This window comes from Dendronephthya gigantea, unplaced genomic scaffold, assembly GCF_004324835.1.
Source record: "Dendronephthya gigantea isolate DGI-Jeju-01 unplaced genomic scaffold, DenGig_1.0 000023F, whole genome shotgun sequence".
Lineage (NCBI taxonomy): Eukaryota > Metazoa > Cnidaria > Anthozoa > Malacalcyonacea > Nephtheidae > Dendronephthya > Dendronephthya gigantea.
In genome coordinates, this window is record NW_021163033.1 from 2,279,315 (window position 1) to 2,301,043 (window position 21,729).

Sequence of the window (21,729 nt, forward strand, 5' to 3'; positions counted from 1 at the left end):
ATCATATAAGCACATTATTTAAGTTTCACTAGAGTTGCACGAAAGAAAAACAATTATTTAAGTCAATGTAGCATGTTTATGTAACATATCGCATGGTAGAGCTTCATTTACATACGTAGAGTGAAATTCCGCGATTCGTCTTTCCGTATTTCTTGCATCTTCCTGAGCAACATGTCAAGTCCAAGGTGACTCTGCCTTATTTATGCGCTTACAGAAAGTGCCTTTTCTGGCATTGCACTGCAAAAAGAACAACGATGTAGGATAAAATTTATAGAAGACCAGTTTCTCGAGATTCAACATGCAGTGTCACACCAAGTTTATGGGGTCTGTACGTACCTATATGAACAAGCTTTGCTATTGGTTGATGATAACAATAAAACACAATGAACCATAGAAATTGATGAACCGAGAGAACGAATCATCAACACTGTTCACTATTGTTACAAAAAGCCAATCACAAAACTCGTTCATATTAGGTAGATATACTTACTGATACTTACTGTAGAGAGAAGAAATTTTAATTAGTATAAGTTAAGAACGAGTATAACTTCTTTGGAAGTGGCTAAATAACATATTCTTCCTTTAATCTGCAAATTGTTTAAATTAATTGGAGATTGGCATACATACGAGACCTGCTTAATCGCAACTGGTATATATATTCTGCCCCGGACAATGGACGAATAGCGCTTTCGACTAATTTTTGATCGAAGTAACAAGAAGAAAATAAATCACCACAGTAAGAAAGATCTTACTTAAATTAGTGCAAATGCTAAGTTTTGTAAAATACGGAAAATATAGCCAGTTGAAGTTGAATTTGGCATTCTTTTGTATTACGTGTGGAAATGTGTAACTAAATTAGTTACACACTTCCGGCTGTAATACAGAAGTATACAAAATTCGTAACCTTTGCACGGCTATATTTTCCGAAATTTACAACAATTCGCAGCTAAACTTGTAAGTTTTACTAATTTTAGTAAGCTCTTTCAGAAAATATCGCCGGGGAAGAAATTAGTCTAAAGCGCAATCGTCCATTGTTGTTGTTATTATTGCGATATACTTATGTCTAATAGGTTTTCAGAAACAAACCCCCACACCGTTAGTCAATTTTATGTCTTAATTAAATTCAATTAAATTCGGAATTGTGATTGCATATATTTTGTACGTATGCGGAAAGCAAAACTCTCTGCCTACCTTTTTTCTTCTATTTCGGCGATTCCCGCTATTATGTGCCCAGCCAGACATCACTGTTGACGTGGTTACCAAGATCAACAAGAGAATGATGACAAGACGTGACATGTTTGTCATGTTTCCTTTTATTCCTGTGTCAAAGAAGTGCTTAGCAATTCAAAATCTCTCTGCCTATAGACCCGTAGGTTTAGTCTTTCCAGACCCTTTTATGCATGGGGAGCCTCGTTGGAAAAGGGCTTGTACTATCATAAATAACTTATCAGCCATTAAAATCCCTAGAATCTTATAATCTACAGTATTTTTCACCATTTTCGGTAAGAATGTGTCAACTTGAGAACCCAACAAAGTCATTGTCTAACAACAATGTATCAAAGTCAGTTACGGCATTATAACATAACGGCCAGTTTTCGGAAATATTTGAAAAAGTTCGATGAGTCAGGCTATTTAAAGGGAGGCTTCTGACCCAGGGAGCGCACATTCACTGAAAAAAGGATTTGATCAGTTATCATGCATATGAGTGCTTTCCATTAAGCGGCCAAATGGCCAAACCCGTCATATTTTAAATTGAAATAGAGTATTTCGTTAAGAATATAGCGGTGAAACTTTATTTCCCGTGCTAGGCAGATGTAAATAACGATATATTGAAACACTAAAATATCAGTAATATGTCTGTACCGAAATACAACAGGACCGGTCTAGCCGCTTTTTCCATATAAAGGAAAGCGCCCTAGTCCTTTCTTAATCTAAGCCTTTAGTTAACTTAAAAATTTTATAATCTACTGTATCTTCATGATTTTCTGTGGAAATGTGAGTATTAACATCGAACAAATCCTCTTGCATAAAACAACATAATTATCACTGTCGGGCTGCGTCATTTTAAAGATAACAGCCAGTTTTGAAGTATTCGAAAAATTCAACAGTTCTAGAGTTGCACTTTGCTAAAACATAAGAATTTATGTCGTCTTAACTGATGCAACAACCGTGTTTTTTACTATATATGGGGCATTGGTGTAGTAATTATTAGTAATAATTATTCGTAATAAAAATCGTCAACAAATCTTTCGAACAACAGTCTACTTGCATGTCATTTATATATTGTATCAAATCTGATCTCAAGGAGTTATTGAGAATGGTTTTGCTCTCGAAAACGTTTGTGAAGATATTGACAAGACAGCCCTGAGTATACAATATTATTTTGTATTCTTTTTGCAGGCCTGTACGATACGATGAATCCAATCGACAAAGAGTTTCCTGCATAAATTGCCAAGGTAACCATGTATGCTTAATCCCATCCAAACGTTTTATCGAATAGTTGAAATTCTATCGAATAATTTTGAAACGGAAAGGCAAGATGCAACTCGTAATCCTGTCTTACAAAGAACAACGCTATAAAATAAATTAGTCCTGCCTCTTCCAATTAATGTTTTTATTTGACGCGGTCATTAAATATTCGGAACTCAATCACCAAGTATGATATAGATTTACTGTTCTATAACTTGTATTATTGCTACAAATTGAATCCAGTACAAAGGCCTGTTCGAGGAACTTTTTAACCATAAACTTATCCTGCTAAAAATACATTATCTTCGCTTTTTCAGCTCAATCAAATGCTTATTTCCCACGCAAATGCATTGCATACGCAACGCTTGCATATAGTATATATTATATGTAATGCTAACAACTATTCTTTCGACCACGTCCACTAAACCCTGTCCAAACAGAACGAGTTATGTTTCCCGTAACCCCTATAAATCTTATACGTTAGATTATAAGAGTTCGAACGGTTAGATCGGCAAGACACACAAGACAATTATCGTTTTCCCTATGAAAATAGTAAAGTTGTTTCATTCACTGTCGATTCCCATGCAACAAGTTATCTTTAAGGAATTAGTTTCACACATTACCTTGTTCCTTACAAGCAATTTTTTGTCGAACTTAGCTATCTCTTTATTTGCCTTTATTTCGAACTTATCGAGTCTTGAGTCTTTCGCAGAATGACCCACCCGTGTCACATATTCTCAGCGGCTGTAACCCAAGATTTCTCAATTGAGAAGTGCAGGTCTAACCCAGGCCAAATGATCATCTAAATCATTCAATGGCCAGCTATGCGCAAAGGGCAAAGGTCAAATACGTTTGATCCAATAAACGGTGCTTTTCTATGCGCATTTGTGTGTATGCTAATTTGTTTACTCGTCGCGACTGCACTTCGATAGAATTTTAGTATTATTTTGATATATTTCGACATTTAAAATATGGAACCGTCAAAACGTCAAAGAAATCGTATTACGGATGCTCAAAGAATCGTTCTGGAGCGATTATATGGTAATGGAATGGTTGGAACAGGTCATTTATATGACAGCAAAGTCGATCAAGCTACGCAAGAAACGGGCCTGACGAAAACGCAAGTTAAGGTAAACCCAGATTATCTGTGCATCTTAAAGAATTAACCAGAGTGTCTTTTTCAATAGATATATTAAAGTGTAACATGCATAAACAGTGTTTATTAAAAAGTTGTTTGAATTGCTTAATAACTATAAATAAGATTTTATGCTTGTACTTCAAAATTGTGTTGTTGTGCTCCTTCTAATTACTGTATACTATATTATTATATATTGGTTACAATTTTATATGAGTACTACACTGTATATTGCTTATTCCTAGAAATGGATTGGTAACCAAAAAAGGAAACAACCTTCAACCAGCCAAACCTTTGATGAAACATCTACATTGAAGAGGGCCAAACACATAAAAGGACCACATTCATACAATGTATTTTGCAGTGAGTTTTTCAAGTCTGGTTAGTGAAATTGTCTTTATTTAATTTTTGAAATTAACAATATTTATTGCATGGAGCTAGGTCAGGCATTAACAATCAAATTAGATCTTGGTATGGTATCTCCTAAACCTAATTTTTGCCCTGTCATGTGTGTTCACTTGCCCTATAATAAGGCTTCAATAGAGAGGAAGTCTTCATAATTATATTCAATACATTGAAATGGTAATTGAGTTGGAAAGATTACAAAACAAGGGTTGAATGTCTAAATGTTATTTAGTAGCTAATATGCTGCTCAAATTTCTAAAATGAAAAAACAATTGAACTAAATATTAGGCAAAATGTATAGTCATCATATTGAGTTTTCTCTTATTGGATGAGATGAAAAAACAGTTCTTCAAAAATGTTGGTTGATGTGGTTTTTTATCGTGTATCTAAAATAGTTTTTATATCTGTGTTAATTTAGATGAGTGTAAAGGCTTGTCTAATACTGAAAGGAATAAACTAGCTGCAGAAAAGTGGAATTTGCAAAATGAGGATGAAAAAAAGAAATATGGTGAAACTGCTAAAGCCCTTAGCTCAGTTGATATAAAAGTGTTGGATGATGAGCAAAAGAGAAAGCTTATTGAAAGACACTGCAAAAAGCTAGTCGAGGAGGTATACATAGCGGAAACCTTTATTTGGTTTGGCACTTGTAATATTGTTAAATTAGAATAGTTGAGCACTAGGTCTCCCATCCCATTCTTTTGCTATCATTTATCTTGGTTTCTAGAATTTTCTATGTTAGTAACAGGTAAGCTTGGCTACTGTGGATCTGGCTAAATGAGAATAACACAGGTTAATGTAGGGTTAGGACAAGAAATAAGAGCACCTGGCTTTCTAAGGCACCATACAGAGATTAGTATTTCCCTTAGTTTAGTGCCAAAATAGATAAAGAAATAATACATCATAAAAGTATGATAAATAGCATGATTAATGACAAAAAAGCCCCACACTACCAAACTGGCCAGTGCAATAGTTAAACTGTAAGTTGAACAAAAATTAAACGGGGCAATCATTATGTGATCATTAGATGTGTGTTTATCCATAGATCAGGATACTGGAGGATTTGGGCTGCCAGACTTCATCTTTGATGATCAACAATGTAGGCACTGTTTTCCAACTGGGATCCAATGAAGGAAATCATTTTTTATCTTGCAACCCCGATATTGGCATAAAATTTCGTGAGTATTTTGGTAAGTTCTCTACAGGCCACTGGTAAAATAATTTTGTGACAATTTTAGAGCAATTCCAATGGGATTCTATGTTTATAACTAAAGTACCAATGACATGACCTTAGGTAGTTCTGTTAAGAAGTACCGCAGAAATGATGTGCAAGATCTCTTTAACAAGAAATACAGTAAGTCTTCTTTTGTCAGAAAATTGTTCACAACTGCTAATGTGTTTTTAAACTTTAAAGGGCTGCAAATACTGTAACTTAACAATCACAGCTGGTTGTATAGGTTGCGTAGGTAAATCGTAGGTTAAAAGGTTAACCATCTTCTTATACAACCAGCCCTGAAGAATCTATTACAGTACAACTAAACTTTGATGAATACATACTTCACCCGATGATCAGTGGTTTGCGCAATTATTAGCAATATACTATAATGATTCATGAGATGATTCATAAGAGCTAGACTGGATAACCGAAAAGTATAATGTTTACAACATCAGAATTATTTCTAAATTTAAGGTGAAGCGGTTGGAAAGAGCTGCCGGGTGCCGTACTCGAAATGTGGATTCAGAGTTGTTGGTCTCCCTGAAGATATTTCTTTTAAGAAACCATATAACTATGGTTCCTTGCAACTAAAGAAAATCATGGAGGCTGCAGACAAAATAAAATTCATCATTGAAGATCCAACTCTCAACGAACCATTGAATGTTTACCCGACTGCAGTTTCTGGTAACAATGGTGATTTACAAGGAACTGTAAATGTTTTGAAACCTTTACTAGTAAAAATTGCTGGAGAAGATGCTGCGCAAAGGGTGCTGGCCGATTCTGAGAAGCGAATTATGGAGGAGGAGATTGAGGTGGTTGATTTGCATTTAAGTGATGAAGAGAAGGCAAACTTATATGGTTTGTGTGAAGGTTATTTTTCACCTGATGCATGGTTAGCAGTTGGACATAACATGCAACATTCAAGACAGGTTGAAAACATAGTTTTACCTGTACACACGACTGCAGAAGAAAGATTTTGGCTGTTTCGTACGAATGATAAGCCATTGCGTATAGCCAAGTGTGTATCCTCGGCCAAAATACGGGGTCAGTGGTTGGATCTTGTAGATGATGACACATACACATTCTTGCATAGTGACATTATTACGGGTAAGAACCTTATTCGTTCTGCTCATGGACCATTATATTTTTCAATAGAGGAAGCAGCTACTGAAAATTTTAAGTTACCAAAACAATTTAGATTTGCGATCGAAGGAGTTTTAGGTAAACTACGTAATGAAAATACTTGCGAATGGAAATGATGTCAAATTTTTTATCAGGGTTAATTATTATAGTCAATTGGTACCAGGGCCGTTGCTAGATTGCTTAATTGGGGGGGGGGAGATATAATCATGTATAGTATTCATGATCAGTTTGGCATAAAACGAATGATATGAATACACATGCACTCCCCTCCCCCAATAAGGCTTCTAGCTCGGGCTCTGGTTGGTTCATCGTAGACTCATGTACTTCATAGACTCCAGTTTAAATATTTTCTCAATATATATCATGTGCTTCAGTCATTTATCACGATAAATACCGAATAAAAATGCAGTATTTATTAAATGCAATATATATATATATATATAAATGCAAAAATTAAATATCGGAAGGTTTCAGGTTACAAATTTATATCGATATATTTAAACATAATATTTTCCACAGTTCGGTTTTGTGCTAGAGTAATATTTGTCACACACGGTGCATGAGAAAAAATCAAAGCACACGTGTGTATGAATCGCCCAGTTACTGCATTTCTTGCAGTCAAACCTTTCCTTTAAACAGGGTTTTCTGCAGAAAATAAAAAAGGCTGTGTCTAGTTCTGGACACACACATTTGCCACCTGTTGTCTCACAAGCCATGCATAGATCCACAGTCTTCTGACGTATGTTTGGAAGACATCTTAATCGCTGAAAGTAGCTGTTTAACGGCCTTCTGTGGTAATTTAGGGCCTTTAGAAAATCTAATGGCACTTCGCCAAACACATCTTTGCATAGTTTGGTTTTGTGATAGTCTTCCAATGATTGATTTTCTCTTATAAAAGATAGTAAAGATCCAAGTTTGAACGAGTAAGTATTGTGGATCAAAAATCTTAGAGTATGAGCACACCATTCCCCAATGAAATTATTCGATGATTCAAGCGAAACCAATTGGTCGGAAGAATTCTGATTCATTTGGTCCTCAGATGCTGTTGCAATTTTACTTCTGAATTTTAATTCAAAATTGCCTCTTTTAACAAACTTTTGCTTTGTAGACGTACTTTGTTTGGAAAACAAACGCCTTTTTACAATACATTTTTTATGTGTAGAGGAACTTGATGTGCTGGCGACACTTGATGTGCTGGCGACACTTGATTTTCTGGCTGAAATTTTTCCGTCACTGAGGTCTTTACTTTTTCCAAGATTAGCAATGACATAATTTGTTTTTCCTTGTCGAAGATTTTCCAAATAAGCACTTTTGTAAGCGCCCGGGTGAGGTAGGCTGTCGTTCATTGCCCTAGTTGTACCCTTATGGAATACTGAGAGATGATTATCCAAGCGTTTCATGTAATTTCCATACTGGGGGCAGGTTGAAATTCGACAGACACCGTCTTTTCCCTATAAAATTATTCGGAATTATTTAGGTTAAAAATATGAAGATATCAAGAGTGGTAAGAGCGTAGAAATATTTCATACTTTCAGTAGGTAGGAAGGAAAGGGCCTTCATTCAAAGACCTTTACTATTTAAAGTTAAAATTTGTTAAAATTAGCCCTGTATATACTGTGATATACACTAGTCTCAATACATCTTCATACACGCCCCTTCTTTCATCAATGTATTACCAACTGTACTATATAAGTAGGTAGTTATTCTTTAACTATAGTATCATGCTGTGCTTCAAAGATTTCATTCACGATTTAATTATCTTTTCGTAGCGCAATTCTAGGGAAACGAGCCATTTTTGTTTGTATATATAATGAAATGGCAATCGCCCCATATAAGTTATAGCGTCATAGCTGCAGCATGTGGTCACTCCTTGCGCAAAGAAGAAAAAGGAACAAGCTATGGCAACAATGTTACATCTTCACAACATCTTTAGTAAGCTCACCCTCCAAATGAAATTGGATACCGACTTTATTTATGTTTTTTAACTTTTAAGATAGGGGTCAGTTTTACCCACATTGTATAAGAATGTTACATCTTCACAACATGTTTAGTAAGCTCACCCTCCAAATGAAATTTGACACCGACTTTATTTACGTTTTTTAACTTTTAAGATAGGGGTCAGTTTTACCCACATTGTATAAGAATGTTACATCTTCACAACATGTTTAGTAAGCTCACCCTCCAAATGAAATTTGACACCGACTTTATTTACGTTTTTTAACTTTTAAGACAGGGGTCAGTTTTACCCACATTGTATAAGAATGTTACATCTTCACAACATGTTTAGTAAGCTCACCCTCCAAATGAAATTTGACACCGACTTTATTTACGTTTTTTAACTTTTAAGACAGGGGTCAGTTTTACCCACATTGTATAAGAATGTTACATCTTCACAACATGTTTAGTAAGCTCACCCTCCAAATGAAATTTGACACCGACTATTTATTTACGACTTTATTTAGCAGCATTGGGTAAGTTTAAGTATAGTATGTATTTACATATATTCGACATCATCATAAAATTCTAGATCTTCTTTATATAAGGCTGATATGGGCTCCACCATCTCACCGTCCTCTGTAGTGATAGGTAAAACTTTAAATCCGGACCATAACTCATTCACTACGTTTACTTGGCGCTGATAAAACATCATCTTTTCAATGGCGAGGGAGTGCAAACCAAGTTGGTCGTCGCTGGAAACTTCACGATCGATAAATGATTGAATTATTTCAATCTGTTTGGTGAAAAATGAAATAAATGTAGACATCTCTTTTTTCACCATATTTTGTTCCTCTTCACACCTATCTTTAAGACACAAAAGATCAACCACTCTATTTTTTACTCTTGATGGTACTCCTGTTTCAATATTGGGTTCGATAATACCATGATATACTTCCCCGTTTGGATCCTTTACATCATCAAAGGAAATCTCATCGTTCTCATTCATCCCATTAATCAAGCTTACGTTCCGAGTGATGTTGGCGACCACGCGATCGATTTGACTGCCAAGCTTTATTGCAATAGCTTGACCATCTGAAAAAAGCAGTAGAATCGGAGGCAACTAAGTAAAACAAGGGAAATCCAAATGGAGATACATGTAAAAGATAAACACCAATGAAAGAAGTACCTTCACGGAAGAAAAGGCGTATTCGGACATACATTATTTGTAGTGTGATAAGTAAAAGAGCATAAAAGAAATATTTCTATACCAGCATATTTTGCTTTAAGTTCTAATAAAAACATTCTCTCCGACGCCATCCTATGAAGGGTATGAAGTAACTTTTGCTGTTTCTTGGCAATAAGTCTTGTATACGCATTTTGATATGCTTTTTCTTTTTTCTTCCATCTTGTTCGAACACCATGACGTTTCTCCAGGGAATATAACGCTTTTTCATTCCTAAAAAACCAACTAGGAATCAACTAATAACAATAGCCAGACGGAAGAGTACAGCTGCAATACGAATACCTGCAATAACAACAGCAGATGTAATAACAACTAATAATTGAACAGACAGCAGTCTGTTTAATTATCACTGTATAGCCGCATGTCCCACCTACTTATCCTTCTCTCAATGTTGGGAATCCTTTCCGGCTCTTCCTCTCTTGAAAAACTCATTTCGTTTCTGAAAAAAGTACAAAATCCAAATATCAAGAACAAAATACATTTGCACACCGCGAAGATCCTGTCACAAGTGAAATGTCTAGCAATGTCATAGGAATAAGCGTCATACCAGAATAAGCATTTATAAGTGTGAACTAAGTTATATGCAGTGCCATATTCCGAAATTGTTATTCTCTGCATAAAATATTTTGTTACCGCAACTTTTTTGCTGAAAGAAGTAAATCCACATAAGATTCATCCCACTGGTATTCAAGGTCTAGGCGATAAAATATTAGACTTTATTTTAGTAGGCTATTGTTGATATTTGTATAAAAACACAGATCTCAATTTCCCCAAACAGCTTGTATCTCTATCGAAACGGAATTCTGGTTATTAGCAATAATTTTTCAGAGCTTCAAAAGGAAAACTAGTCCGCTTTTCACTCATATACAAAAAACCACACATCCCATTTAAAAAAGGTATACTATAAAAGTGGGAAGTACACTTAGTTAAATCCATCAGCATATCACCGCACGTTTTACCTATTTACCTTCCATAACTGGTGCAATTTCTTCAAATTGTTCCTTGATCCAGCTCCGAATTTTAGCCTCATTACACTCATCTATCATAATAAGAAACACGAACGTAACCATGTCATATGTACCGGTAGGCGTTTGCTAGAAAATGTCATTATTTTAAGCACTTGAATTCGAGTCGCTTGTGAAAAACGTACCTGGCAAATTCGCGATTAAATTGCTCAATTCTTGGTCAACAGTGATCAGCAAAGACTGCGCCCTAACGAGCTTCGACTTTAGAGAAGGACCTATAATTTAAAAAAGATCATACTAGCAATAAAAAATTTGAGGTTCTTTGTGTTGTGTGACTGTAATGAAAAAAAGATAAACTTGGGCCGCACCCTAGAGAATCCACACTAAGAACAGCGAATAGTGGTAATGATTTACTGAATTTCTATTATATTACCAAATTTTGCAACAAGATGTTCACCATAATGGATAGTAGCGTCAGTTAGCACATCACTCCTTTTATCAACAGACATTTCTTTGGTTATTGAGGAAAACTGTCTAAGAAATGACCAAAAACGCTCAACGCCTTCTCCATCGGTTAAACCAACATTCGCCTTTCTTCGTGGACTATATTTGACCTAAATTGAATGTGGACTTGAACGGTCGGTTGCCATACAACTTTGAAATCCGCCTTAAAGGAATTGTTCCAAAGTCCTAAAGATGCAGTTTATTTCGCATAAATGTAATTCTTTTAAACAATTACCTGGCAAGAGGCTTTATGCCCATAACAATGAAATATTGGTATTGCAAGAGTTGTATTCGACAGCAAAGACTGCTGGCCGGAGCCCTTCATAAAAAAATTGCATGCTTGTATTTAGAACATTATTATCATTAATTCTTGAATCATGCTGATTTTTGAAAATACCAAATAAAAATAATAAAATGCAATTATACACAGAACCTGCAGGTGGTTTGATAAAACACAGGCAATGTCGTACATCAGAACATAATTGAGTGATTCTGCAGAAATGCCAGCTTTTAGTTTTTCTAGCTCATATACAGCATAGGAAATTCTAAAATGATGCGAAATTTACTTACAAGGTGAATTCGCACAAAATGTTTTTTGTGCATTAAAATAGTTGGTACATAGAAAGTGGTTGATGATTACTGTAAAAAAAACCTTATAGATGTTAATGCTAATTACTATTCTTGACACAACTGAATATAAATAGTGATCAAATGTGATTAATAAGAATTCTAAAAACTATTATGGAATTTGGTCTAGCATGATAAAAACAGGGTATTCACAATATAGCTAACCACTGAAATAGTAAGTGATAAAAGAATGTACCTTTCACCATGTTTGATGCTGAGTAAGCTTTTTGGAAAGTCATGCCGACAAACCCTGCCAAACACTCCTTTTTCATCAAAAAGTTTATTTTTGCCTTTACTTCTAATTGCTGAAATTACTTCACCAGCATGAAATCTGTGACAGTCCTTAAAAACAAATAATATTAAAACAGTTTTTTGCAAATCACATTAACAAATTGCTTGCAACAAATCAAACGTCTTTTTAAACAATTACCTGTGTTTGTGATTTCTCTTTTGTGTGTTCATAATTATCAACAAAGTTATCAACATCATCTTGATCGCTGAACAACAATGTCTTGTGGCGTGAAGAAATGCTTATATCACCTTTCCCTTTCCTTCTTGGCAGACCAAAACATGCATCAACGCATTCAATTAAGGTTCCACTTTCCTATAGGTATATACATAGAATTGACCTTAAACATATATTCATTGATGAAATGAAAGAGTACCACACTGGGTGAACATATATACAGTGCATCACTATTGGTATCCCATGCAATGCAACCTAGGTATCTAAATCTCTAAATGAAACACTAATTAATGTAAATTACAAGTAAATTATATCAGTGTTTTTCACTAATTAATGTAAGTTGAGATAAGCTGGTTCTCATCTATTTTTAAGAGTTTCTTCTCTTAACCTATAACTACTACATGCATGACAGTTACTATAACATATTTGGAGATAAGCTGTTGTAGAGCCCTTCATGGCAAAATAATGGCAAACCTTGATTAAATAAATAAAAAATATAAATACTGTAACAAAGTAATTATTTCTTACCGTTGGGCATATAGGACAAATGACACCGTTATATAGTCCTGGGATATAGGAATCCAGATATTTTAATTTGTATTTAAAATATCTTGAAAAGAAAAAAAAATACCGGTACCTATATCTTTTATACTATTATAATAATTGTACTAATCATACTAATTGCAAATTGTATAATATAAAGTATAATATAACTGGGGTGTGCCAGTAAAAGAGAGGGTATATATCAATATAGGCATGACTTAATAAAGTGTACATACCTGTATTCCTCAAAAGATCCAGAATTTAAAGTGCGGTAAAAGGATTTAACCTGAAATGTAGAAAATAGTTTTTCAGTCTAAATTTTTTTCCTTCCAAAATTGATATTTTGGCTCTAAACTAATTAGAAAAATAAGGGTGGAATACATGCAACTGAATGATTGAAAAGTAATTCTGTATATTATATTTTAGGGTTTTGAATACTTACATGAACAGGTTGCAGTGATGGAAGTAATTCCATGATATATCCTCAGAAAAATCCTTCAAAGGAACCTGATTATGTAGAAACAACTTTTCAGCTAAATCCATAATTCTAAAATGAAAGCCAATAGTAGGCCTTTCTGGAGAGCCAGGCCAGAAATGCAACCGGAGTAGTGTCACAGCATGGCTTTCACAACTGCAAAAAGCCACTCGCTTCAAGTGTTGATTACCTAACAATCATAGAAAGTAGTAGCAATATTCAATAGCAATCAATAATTAAATTAAAATTATTGCAGTTAATTCTCACAGTCCAAATAATATCTATTGTTCCAACATACAATAGACAAGGTTGTTAAACAATATTGTTCTACAGCAGAAAAAATGAAATTACACACTTGTTTAGTTAATCCATGCAACTGCATTATATCTGAGGGTTAATTAATGATCATGGCATGGGGTTTCTGGTTATAAAAGCTCAATAATAATATAACTTTTGTTGAAATTTTAGCATGCAGCTTTTGTTTGTGTATTTATGGATGGCTAATCTGTTTAAAAGTTTGGAGAAATAAAACCTCTGCTTAATTAGGTAAGCTTTCCTATGCAACTTGATACTTAAGTTGTTGGAAAGTTTGACCTTGTAGATTTAGTAGCTTTAATGCAAACAAAGAATACTGAACAAATTCCTTACCAAATGCATCAATAAGTGTAAACAACTTGACAATTTGTGTCCCACAATTGTGGGCCCACTCAATTACAGAATTGTCTGGAAACAGTGGGATGAACTTAGTTTCCTAAGAAATAAAGAATGTAGGTTTTTTAAAGCAGGTTTAATTTGCCTGAACACATTTGAATTTTAACTTTTTAAGTCTTACTGAATGTGTGAAAATAGCATATTACAGTATTGCAAAAGACCAACATACAAATCTTGAAAATATGTAACATGTAGGTTGCAAATAGTTATTAAATAGAATTAGAAATTATAGAATGAAACGACATCTTTGACGTACGTTTATGCCATTAAATTGGCTTCTCCTTATAGAAAGCCACGGAGGAGAGCTTTTAAAAGCTAGCAAATATTATCATATTTTTAAAGTTTTTTTAATCAACATTAATAATAGACAATACCATCCATTTATCCATCACGTGAAACTTATTTCGACTTTCGTGTTGTTCAATAGCACAGTTCTCGCAAAAAAACTGCCGTGGACCACAATATTTACAGCGAATATTGGCTTCATTTTGAGAGCAAACACCACACATGACACCACTCGGTAAAATCGCATCTTCGAACTTTGCTTTCAGCAATTGAGGCCGAATTTTTTCCCAGTTGACATAATTACTAACATTTCTTCTTTGTGTGGCCGATTCTTCATTTTCTAAATCGTCAACGACTGGTAATTCATGAGGCGTTTGAGCGTTATGATCGATTTGCAAATCGCACGATTCGTCACTATGCAAATCTGCGTGGAGGCTTGTCGAATGCTTATTTGAAGCTGTTGTTTCTACATCAACAGTTAACGGTGTAGTTATTGACGATTTTCCATTTCTTCCCAACACAACAGTTTTTACGCACGCCTTTCGCATAATTGTAAAAAATTGCGCCGAAGTGAAGTGCGAAATTTTCTTGAATACAAATAAAATACAACCAAATCAAGATTAAACTGTTTTATATCAAGTATTCTGATTGGTCGCTTAATATTATATTGATGATCATTTGGCCTGGGTTAGACCTGCACTTCTCAATTGAGAAATCTTGGGTTACAGCCGCTGAGAATATGTGACATAAAGAGATAGCTAAGTTCGACAAAAAATTGCTTGTAAGGAACAAGGTAATGTGTGAAACTAATTCCTTAAAGATAACTTGTTGCATGGGAATCGACAGTGAATGAAACAACTTTACTATTTTCATAGGGAAAACGATAATTGTCTTGTGTGTCTTGCCGATCTAACCGTTCGAACTCTTATAATCTAACGTATAAGATTTATAGGGGTTACGGGAAACATAACTCGTTCTGTTTGGACAGGGTTTAGTGGACGTGGTCGAAAGAATAGTTGTTAGCATTACATATAATATATACTATATGCAAGCGTTGCGTATGCAATGCATTTGCGTGGGAAATAAGCATTTGATTGAGCTGAAAAAGCGAAGATAATGTATTTTTAGCAGGATAAGTTTATGGTTAAAAAGTTCCTCGAACAGGCCTTTGTACTGGATTCAATTTGTAGCAATAATACAAGTTATAGAACAGTAAATCTATATCATACTTGGTGATTGAGTTCCGAATATTTAATGACCGCGTCAAATAAAAACATTAATTGGAAGAGGCAGGACTAATTTATTTTATAGCGTTGTTCTTTGTAAGACAGGATTACGAGTTGCATCTTGCCTTTCCGTTTCAAAATTATTCGATAGAATTTCAACTATTCGATAAAACGTTTGGATGGGATTAAGCATACATGGTTACCTTGGCAATTTATGCAGGAAACTCTTTGTCGATTGGATTCATCGTATCGTACAGGCCTGCAAAAAGAATACAAAATATATATTGTATACTCAGGGCTGTCTTGTCAATATCTTCACAAACGTTTTCGAGAGCAAAACCATTCTCAATAACTCCTTGAGATCAGATTTGATACAATATATAAATGACATGCAAGTAGACTGTTGTTCGAAAGATTTGTTGACGATTTTTATTACGAATAATTATTACTAATAATTACTACACCAATGCCCCCATATATAGTAAAAAACACGGTTGTTGCATCAGTTAAGACGACATAAATTCTTATGTTTTAGCAAAGTGCAACTCTAGAACTGTTGAATTTTTCGAATACTTCAAAACTGGCTGTTATCTTTAAAATGACGCAGCCCGACAGTGATAATTATGTTGTTTTATGCAAGAGGATTTGTTCGATTTTAATACTCACATTTCCACAGAAAATCATGAAGATACAGTAGATTATAAAATTTTTAAGTTAACTAAAGGCTTAGATTAAGAAAGGACTAGGGCGCTTTCCTTTATATGGAAAAAGCGGCTAGACCGGTCCTGTTGTATTTCGGTACAGACATATTACTGGTATTTTAGTGTTTCAATATATCGTTATTTACATCTGCCTAGCACGGGAAATAAAGTTTCACCGCTATATTCTTAACGAAATACTCTATTTCAATTTAAAATATATGACGGGTTTGGCCATTTTGGCCGCTTAATGGAAAGCACTCTTATATGCATGATAACTGATCAAATCCTTTTTTCAGTGAATGTGCGCTCCCTGGGTCAGAAGCCTCCCTTTAAATAGCCTGACTCATCGAACTTTTTCAAATATTTCCGAAAACTGGCCGTTATGTTATAATGCCGTAACTGACTTTGATACATTGTTGTTAGACAATGACTTTGTTGGGTTCTCAAGTTGACACATTCTTACCGAAAATGGTGAAAAATACTGTAGATTATAAGATTCTAGGGATTTTAATGGCTGATAAGTTATTTATGATAGTACAAGCCCTTTTCCAACGAGGCTCCCCATGCATAAAAGGGTCTGGAAAGACTAAACCTACGGGTCTATAGGCAGAGAGATTTTGAATTGCTAAGCACTTCTTTGACACAGGAATAAAAGGAAACATGACAAACATGTCACGTCTTGTCATCATTCTCTTGTTGATCTTGGTAACCACGTCAACAGTGATGTCTGGCTGGGCACATAATAGCGGGAATCGCCGAAATAGAAGAAAAAAGGTAGGCAGAGAGTTTTGCTTTCCGCATACGTACAAAATATATGCAATCACAATTCCGAATTTAATTGAATTTAATTAAGACATAAAATTGACTAACGGTGTGGGGGTTTGTTTCTGAAAACCTATTAGACATAAGTATATCGCAATAATAACAACAACAATGGACGATTGCGCTTTAGACTAATTTCTTCCCCGGCGATATTTTCTGAAAGAGCTTACTAAAATTAGTAAAACTTACAAGTTTAGCTGCGAATTGTTGTAAATTTCGGAAAATATAGCCGTGCAAAGGTTACGAATTTTGTATACTTCTGTATTACAGCCGGAAGTGTGTAACTAATTTAGTTACACATTTCCACACGTAATACAAAAGAATGCCAAATTCAACTTCAACTGGCTATATTTTCCGTATTTTACAAAACTTAGCATTTGCACTAATTTAAGTAAGATCTTTCTTACTGTGGTGATTTATTTTCTTCTTGTTACTTCGATCAAAAATTAGTCGAAAGCGCTATTCGTCCATTGTCCGGTGCAGAATATATATACCAGTTGCGATTAAGCAGGTCTCGTATGTATGCCAATCTCCAATTAATTTAAACAATTTGCAGATTAAAGGAAGAATATGTTATTTAGCCACTTCCAAAGAAGTTATATACTCGTTCTTAACTTATACTAATTAAAATTTCTTCTCTCTACAGTAAGTATCAGTAAGTATATCTACCTAATATGAACGAGTTTTGTGATTGGCTTTTTGTAACAATAGTGAACAGTGTTGATGATTCGTTCTCTCGGTTCATCAATTTCTATGGTTCATTGTGTTTTATTGTTATCATCAACCAATAGCAAAGCTTGTTCATATAGGTACGTACAGACCCCATAAACTTGGTGTGACACTGCATGTTGAATCTCGAGAAACTGGTCTTCTATAAATTTTATCCTACATCGTTGTTCTTTTGCAGTGCAATGCCAGAAAAGGCACTTTCTGTAAGCGCATAAATAAAGGCAGAGTCACCTTGGACTTGACATGTTGCTCAGGAAGATGCAAGAAATACGGAAAGACGAATCGCGGAATTTCACTCTACGTATGTAAATGAAGCTCTACCATGCGATATGTTACATAAACATGCTACATTGACTTAAATAATTGTTTTTCTTTCGTGCAACTCTAGTGAAACTTAAATAATGTGCTTATATGATGTGAAATATGATGTAAAATATGATGTAAAAATTATGCAAAATAAAAATAGTAGCTATCATTACTTAAAGTCGTAAAGGAGGATTTCCATTTGAAGCGAAAATATACTTGCATAATTATATTCTTTTGAAGACACATTAGTTCAGCTTGACTGTTCTCATTTTAAAAGAATGTGCAAATATTTCGCTAGCGAACATTTCTCTGCAAGTGGAAATCCAGTCAATACAAGACTCTTTTTACAGCGACATCGTATCTTCCCGGTGCATGTAGAGGGAGGGGTTGGCATGATAACATAGACGATTTGAGTTTCAGCTGTGTTGCAATCAGTTCGTCCCTAGTCAACAACTTCACAGGCCTGATTCCGCGGGCACTTTTTCTCTGCGACTTCTTTTGAATTGTTTGTATATATATAATTTATTTAGAATAAGCAGGCGAACTATTTCACGCATCTCGCTAAAAACTTTGCCGGTGGAATTTTTTTGCATAATTTATTATATAATGAATGGAAAAGTTTATCTTCTTGGCGACTCTGTTGGCACTCTAATAAGATTATCTTTTTCATCTGATCAGATGACCTTTAAAAATGGTTGGCTCACTTTCACTTGCATTTTCTGTGCAAATACTTGCCCGATTTTAATAAAAATTAAACCATTTAAAAGAGAACATTCTCTTGAGTAGATTTAAGTCAATAAACGCACTTACACAACAGTTTTTATTTTTAAATCGCGTCAATTTCAGCGAAATTGGTCGCTTATACGCGAGAAATGGCTTACGATGTGTTTTTATCTCAGTAATGACCCATAGGCAGATGCTATTCAATAACGCAGGTACAAAATAAATGATCAGTTGAAAATAATGAGTACAGTTTTAATGAAAAAACTTTAAAGGTTAAAACACATAATTCGAAATATTCAATGATTATAACTACCAAAATCCATAAATCAATTAATTCGAAATAATCAATACGTTATAATTATATAATTATGCAAATAATCGATATGGAAATCAACTTATCAATAATAGTTCAAAAAATATTGAATTAAAAAAAATTATATCTGAATAAAAGAAACCAATTGAAAATAATAAGTGAAAGCAATTGATCGTTATCATCCCATTAGTTATTGTTTTAATTGTATTTTTCGCGACAAAGCGTAACGGGCCTAAATCTTGTGAATTGCTGCAAACTTAGGTACGCTTGTCTTACATTTACCTAAACATTTTCTCTTTTTAGATGTATGTACTTTCAATTTCTTCTGTTTTGAAACACACAGCTCATTGCAAAGCGATATATACGGGTCGCAAATATAAAATTCAGTCCGAAGCAGGCTATTTTGTCCTGTTTGCAGATGGAAAAAGAGCTGTCACTTTGAAATTACACTACCACGTTGTGCAATAACGTTTCTTGAAATACAAATTATGCAATAATATCAATCATGCAATTAGAAGGCTGGATACCATCACTATTAATGTACGAAAACGATCACTTTCAAAATGAAAAATTCCACGTCTTAAAGTGATTATTATATAGTAAAAATTCTAGTGCTAAAAAAATTAAAAGTTGTAGAGCCACACACATAATGCACACTTTCAAGGTTTACCCTAGAGGAGAGAAAAAACTTGTTATTCAAGTCTCCGTTTAAAGATAGAATTACTATTACAAACCATAAGCACTAAAAAATCCCTTCGAAATGAATAATCATCAATTATTAAAAAAAAATAAGAAACAAATCACATAAATGGTAAATACTTGATTTAAAAATCGATGCTTGTTTTGAAATAGTCAACAATTAAATTCAAAGTAATCCGCAATCAATTCATAAAAATAATCTATCTTCAATTTAAGAAGAATTTAATTTAATTTAATTTAACATCTTTAATTTAACAAGATTAATTCGAAAGAATCAGTGGTTAATTCAGATTTATCGTAATCAATTTAAAATAAACAAAAAACGTAATTCGAGATAATCAATACCCAATTCAAAATAATCAGTAATCAGCTTGATGCAATTTATTTGAAATAATCAATTCAAACTTCATCTACGCGATCGACCAGTTAACAGTACCTCCGAGGACGAGAACCACCGTGTGGACCCTTCCGGTTTGGGTGATATTGGAGGCGGCTGCATGGGAGGAGAAAACGCAGGCTATGTTAATTACTAAGATACCAGGGACCACATTTATCGACGAAAATCAATCAATGACAATATTCGGCATAATAATGTTTTAGTTGGTTTGCTAAAAAATTCAACCATTCACCCAGGAATTTAGAAAAAGAAAAATTTGGAAAGATTTATGCACGTAGACAAAGCATAAAAACTAACAACGGAGCCACACGCCCATGCATATTTTAATATAATCCATGTGTCGTCCATCCTTCATCCTTCCAATTTTCGTGCTCATAAAAGCCGTTTTTCATTAATAAATAAAAAATTGATAGACATATTTTAGGTAAAAAGACTGCCACATGCACTAAGCTGAATATTTCTGTCTCAAAATCTATAGTTTCATAGGTTAAATTGGTTTGCCTTTAACGTATTCTCAAAATCTGACGTTTGGTTGCAATTTTAATTTGGGCCTGCACGAAGGCCCACGGTTTTAATTCCGCTACAGATTTGAAATTATATTGAGATGGCTCAAAATAAATGCTAATTCCAAGCCGTCAAAATTCAATGTTATATATATGAATTATGAAATTTGATGGTTTGTTAGTTATGCGACTGCGCGGAGTTTGTAAAGACTGGTAATCAGCAACTTCCTGATTGTATTTCAATGAAAGCCTCAACAACTAACAGTCATTTTGCAAAATTTGTCGCATTCATTTGTAAAAAAGTTTTAGAAACTTTTGTTCAACAATGCATGAGCAATGAAGAAACGATTCAAATATTCTATAAGCCTTGAAACCAGTATTATGTTTAGATTTAAATTAAAACAATTAGTGGACAACTCGCTCTCGTTGTCCTTGAATAGTCAACTCTGTTTCTTCGCAGAAACTCAGACATTCCGGTATCGTTTTTACTCGTTAAATATATAGACTGGCGTAGATGATCAGACTGCATCATTTGCAATAGTTCTAAACTTTCTACCACAAAGCATCAATCCTTTTTGAAATAAAAAACACTCACCACTTCTTCTAAAGATTGTATTCTTCGTTCAAGCTTGGCAGCCATTTCTTCCATTTTTGACAAATTACTGGCACATCCCTCTTTCATTTCCTTGTGATGTCTGGTTGTACGATTCTCCATGATGTTAATCAGCTCTTTTCGTGCCATATCAGTCTTGTCGTCCGAATCCTTCTTGTAAGCCAAGGCCTGCGCTTCAAACTTCGCCTCCGCCGCCTTCTCAATTTTGATAATCTCTTTGATTTTGTCGCCCGCGAACTGATCAAGTTGTTCCTTTGCGAACTGGAAGTTTGAAACGGTCTCCTTACGAAGAGTTTCGCAAAACCTTTTGGATTTTTCGTGCAGTTCCGCGGCTGTTTTCTTCGCCCCCTCCTCCAAACGGCGTTCCGTTTCTGCATAACGTGCATCCAACTTTTCTTGTGCTGAAGGTAAATATAGTAACATCAGCGTCTCAGCCAAGGTTTTCATTCACTAGTATATGTTTTTTAGGTAAAATAGATGGAATTTATCGATGGTTGTGAAAATCCTAAGACAATAGACGGAGAAACAAGCAGTTTCCTTCGTGTTTTTGATTCCAATTTGATTCCTTAAAATTC

The 21,729-nt window shown here is 34.4% G+C and overlaps 3 protein-coding genes and 1 long non-coding RNA gene across 9 annotated transcripts in view; 1 reads left to right on the forward strand and 3 right to left on the reverse strand.

Moving 5' to 3' along the window:
- Positions 1-198: 198 nt before the first annotated feature.
- Positions 199-3,193, reverse strand: LOC114522743. The gene is made up of 3 exons (XR_003686937.1): positions 3,093-3,193; positions 1,192-1,319; positions 199-237 (listed from the first exon to the last, which is right to left on the reverse strand). It is a non-coding gene; the product is annotated as an uncharacterized LOC114522743 (long non-coding RNA).
- Positions 3,194-3,343: 150 nt separating this feature from the next.
- On the forward strand, positions 3,344-6,522 carry LOC114522742. 2 transcript variants are annotated; one of them, XM_028543484.1, is made up of 6 exons: positions 3,344-3,599; positions 3,850-3,985; positions 4,428-4,618; positions 5,052-5,196; positions 5,301-5,360; positions 5,697-6,522. In XM_028543484.1, exons 1-6 carry the CDS (start codon positions 3,441-3,443, stop codon positions 6,479-6,481), a joined length of 1,476 nt encoding a protein of 491 aa, XP_028399285.1. In that variant the 5' UTR covers positions 3,344-3,440; the 3' UTR covers positions 6,482-6,522. The 2 variants fall into 2 exon arrangements, with proteins under 2 accessions (XP_028399285.1, XP_028399286.1); XM_028543485.1 differs by having other exon boundaries at positions 5,052-5,184.
- Positions 6,523-7,734: 1,212 nt separating this feature from the next.
- The window catches only part of LOC114522461, a 31,044-nt gene continuing 17,049 nt past the window's right edge, over positions 7,735-21,729 (reverse strand). For 2 of the 5 annotated variants that reach the window (XM_028543146.1, XM_028543145.1), the window contains exons 26-28: positions 21,137-21,555; positions 20,078-20,134; positions 19,021-19,613 (exon numbers count right to left, since the gene is read on the reverse strand). In XM_028543146.1, the coding sequence (XP_028398947.1) occupies positions 19,602-19,613; positions 20,078-20,134; positions 21,137-21,555 (488 nt within the window). In that variant the 3' untranslated portion in view covers positions 19,021-19,601. Of the gene's footprint in view, positions 7,817-14,916; positions 15,608-19,020; positions 19,614-20,077; positions 20,135-21,136; positions 21,556-21,729 lie in introns of those variants that run through there. The other 3 variants (XM_028543148.1, XM_028543147.1, XM_028543149.1) reach the window with 3 other exon arrangements.
- LOC114522738 lies at positions 8,807-14,849 on the reverse strand. The gene is made up of 17 exons (XM_028543481.1): positions 14,212-14,849; positions 13,775-13,877; positions 13,178-13,316; positions 13,094-13,133; positions 12,888-12,937; positions 12,637-12,718; positions 12,073-12,246; positions 11,839-11,984; positions 11,449-11,560; positions 11,251-11,334; positions 10,945-11,125; positions 10,697-10,786; positions 10,514-10,585; positions 10,180-10,240; positions 9,917-9,985; positions 9,572-9,759; positions 8,807-9,395 (listed from the first exon to the last, which is right to left on the reverse strand). The coding sequence occupies exons 1-17, from the start codon at positions 14,668-14,670 to the stop codon at positions 8,860-8,862; spliced, it is 2,586 nt and encodes an 861-aa protein (XP_028399282.1). The 5' UTR covers positions 14,671-14,849; the 3' UTR covers positions 8,807-8,859.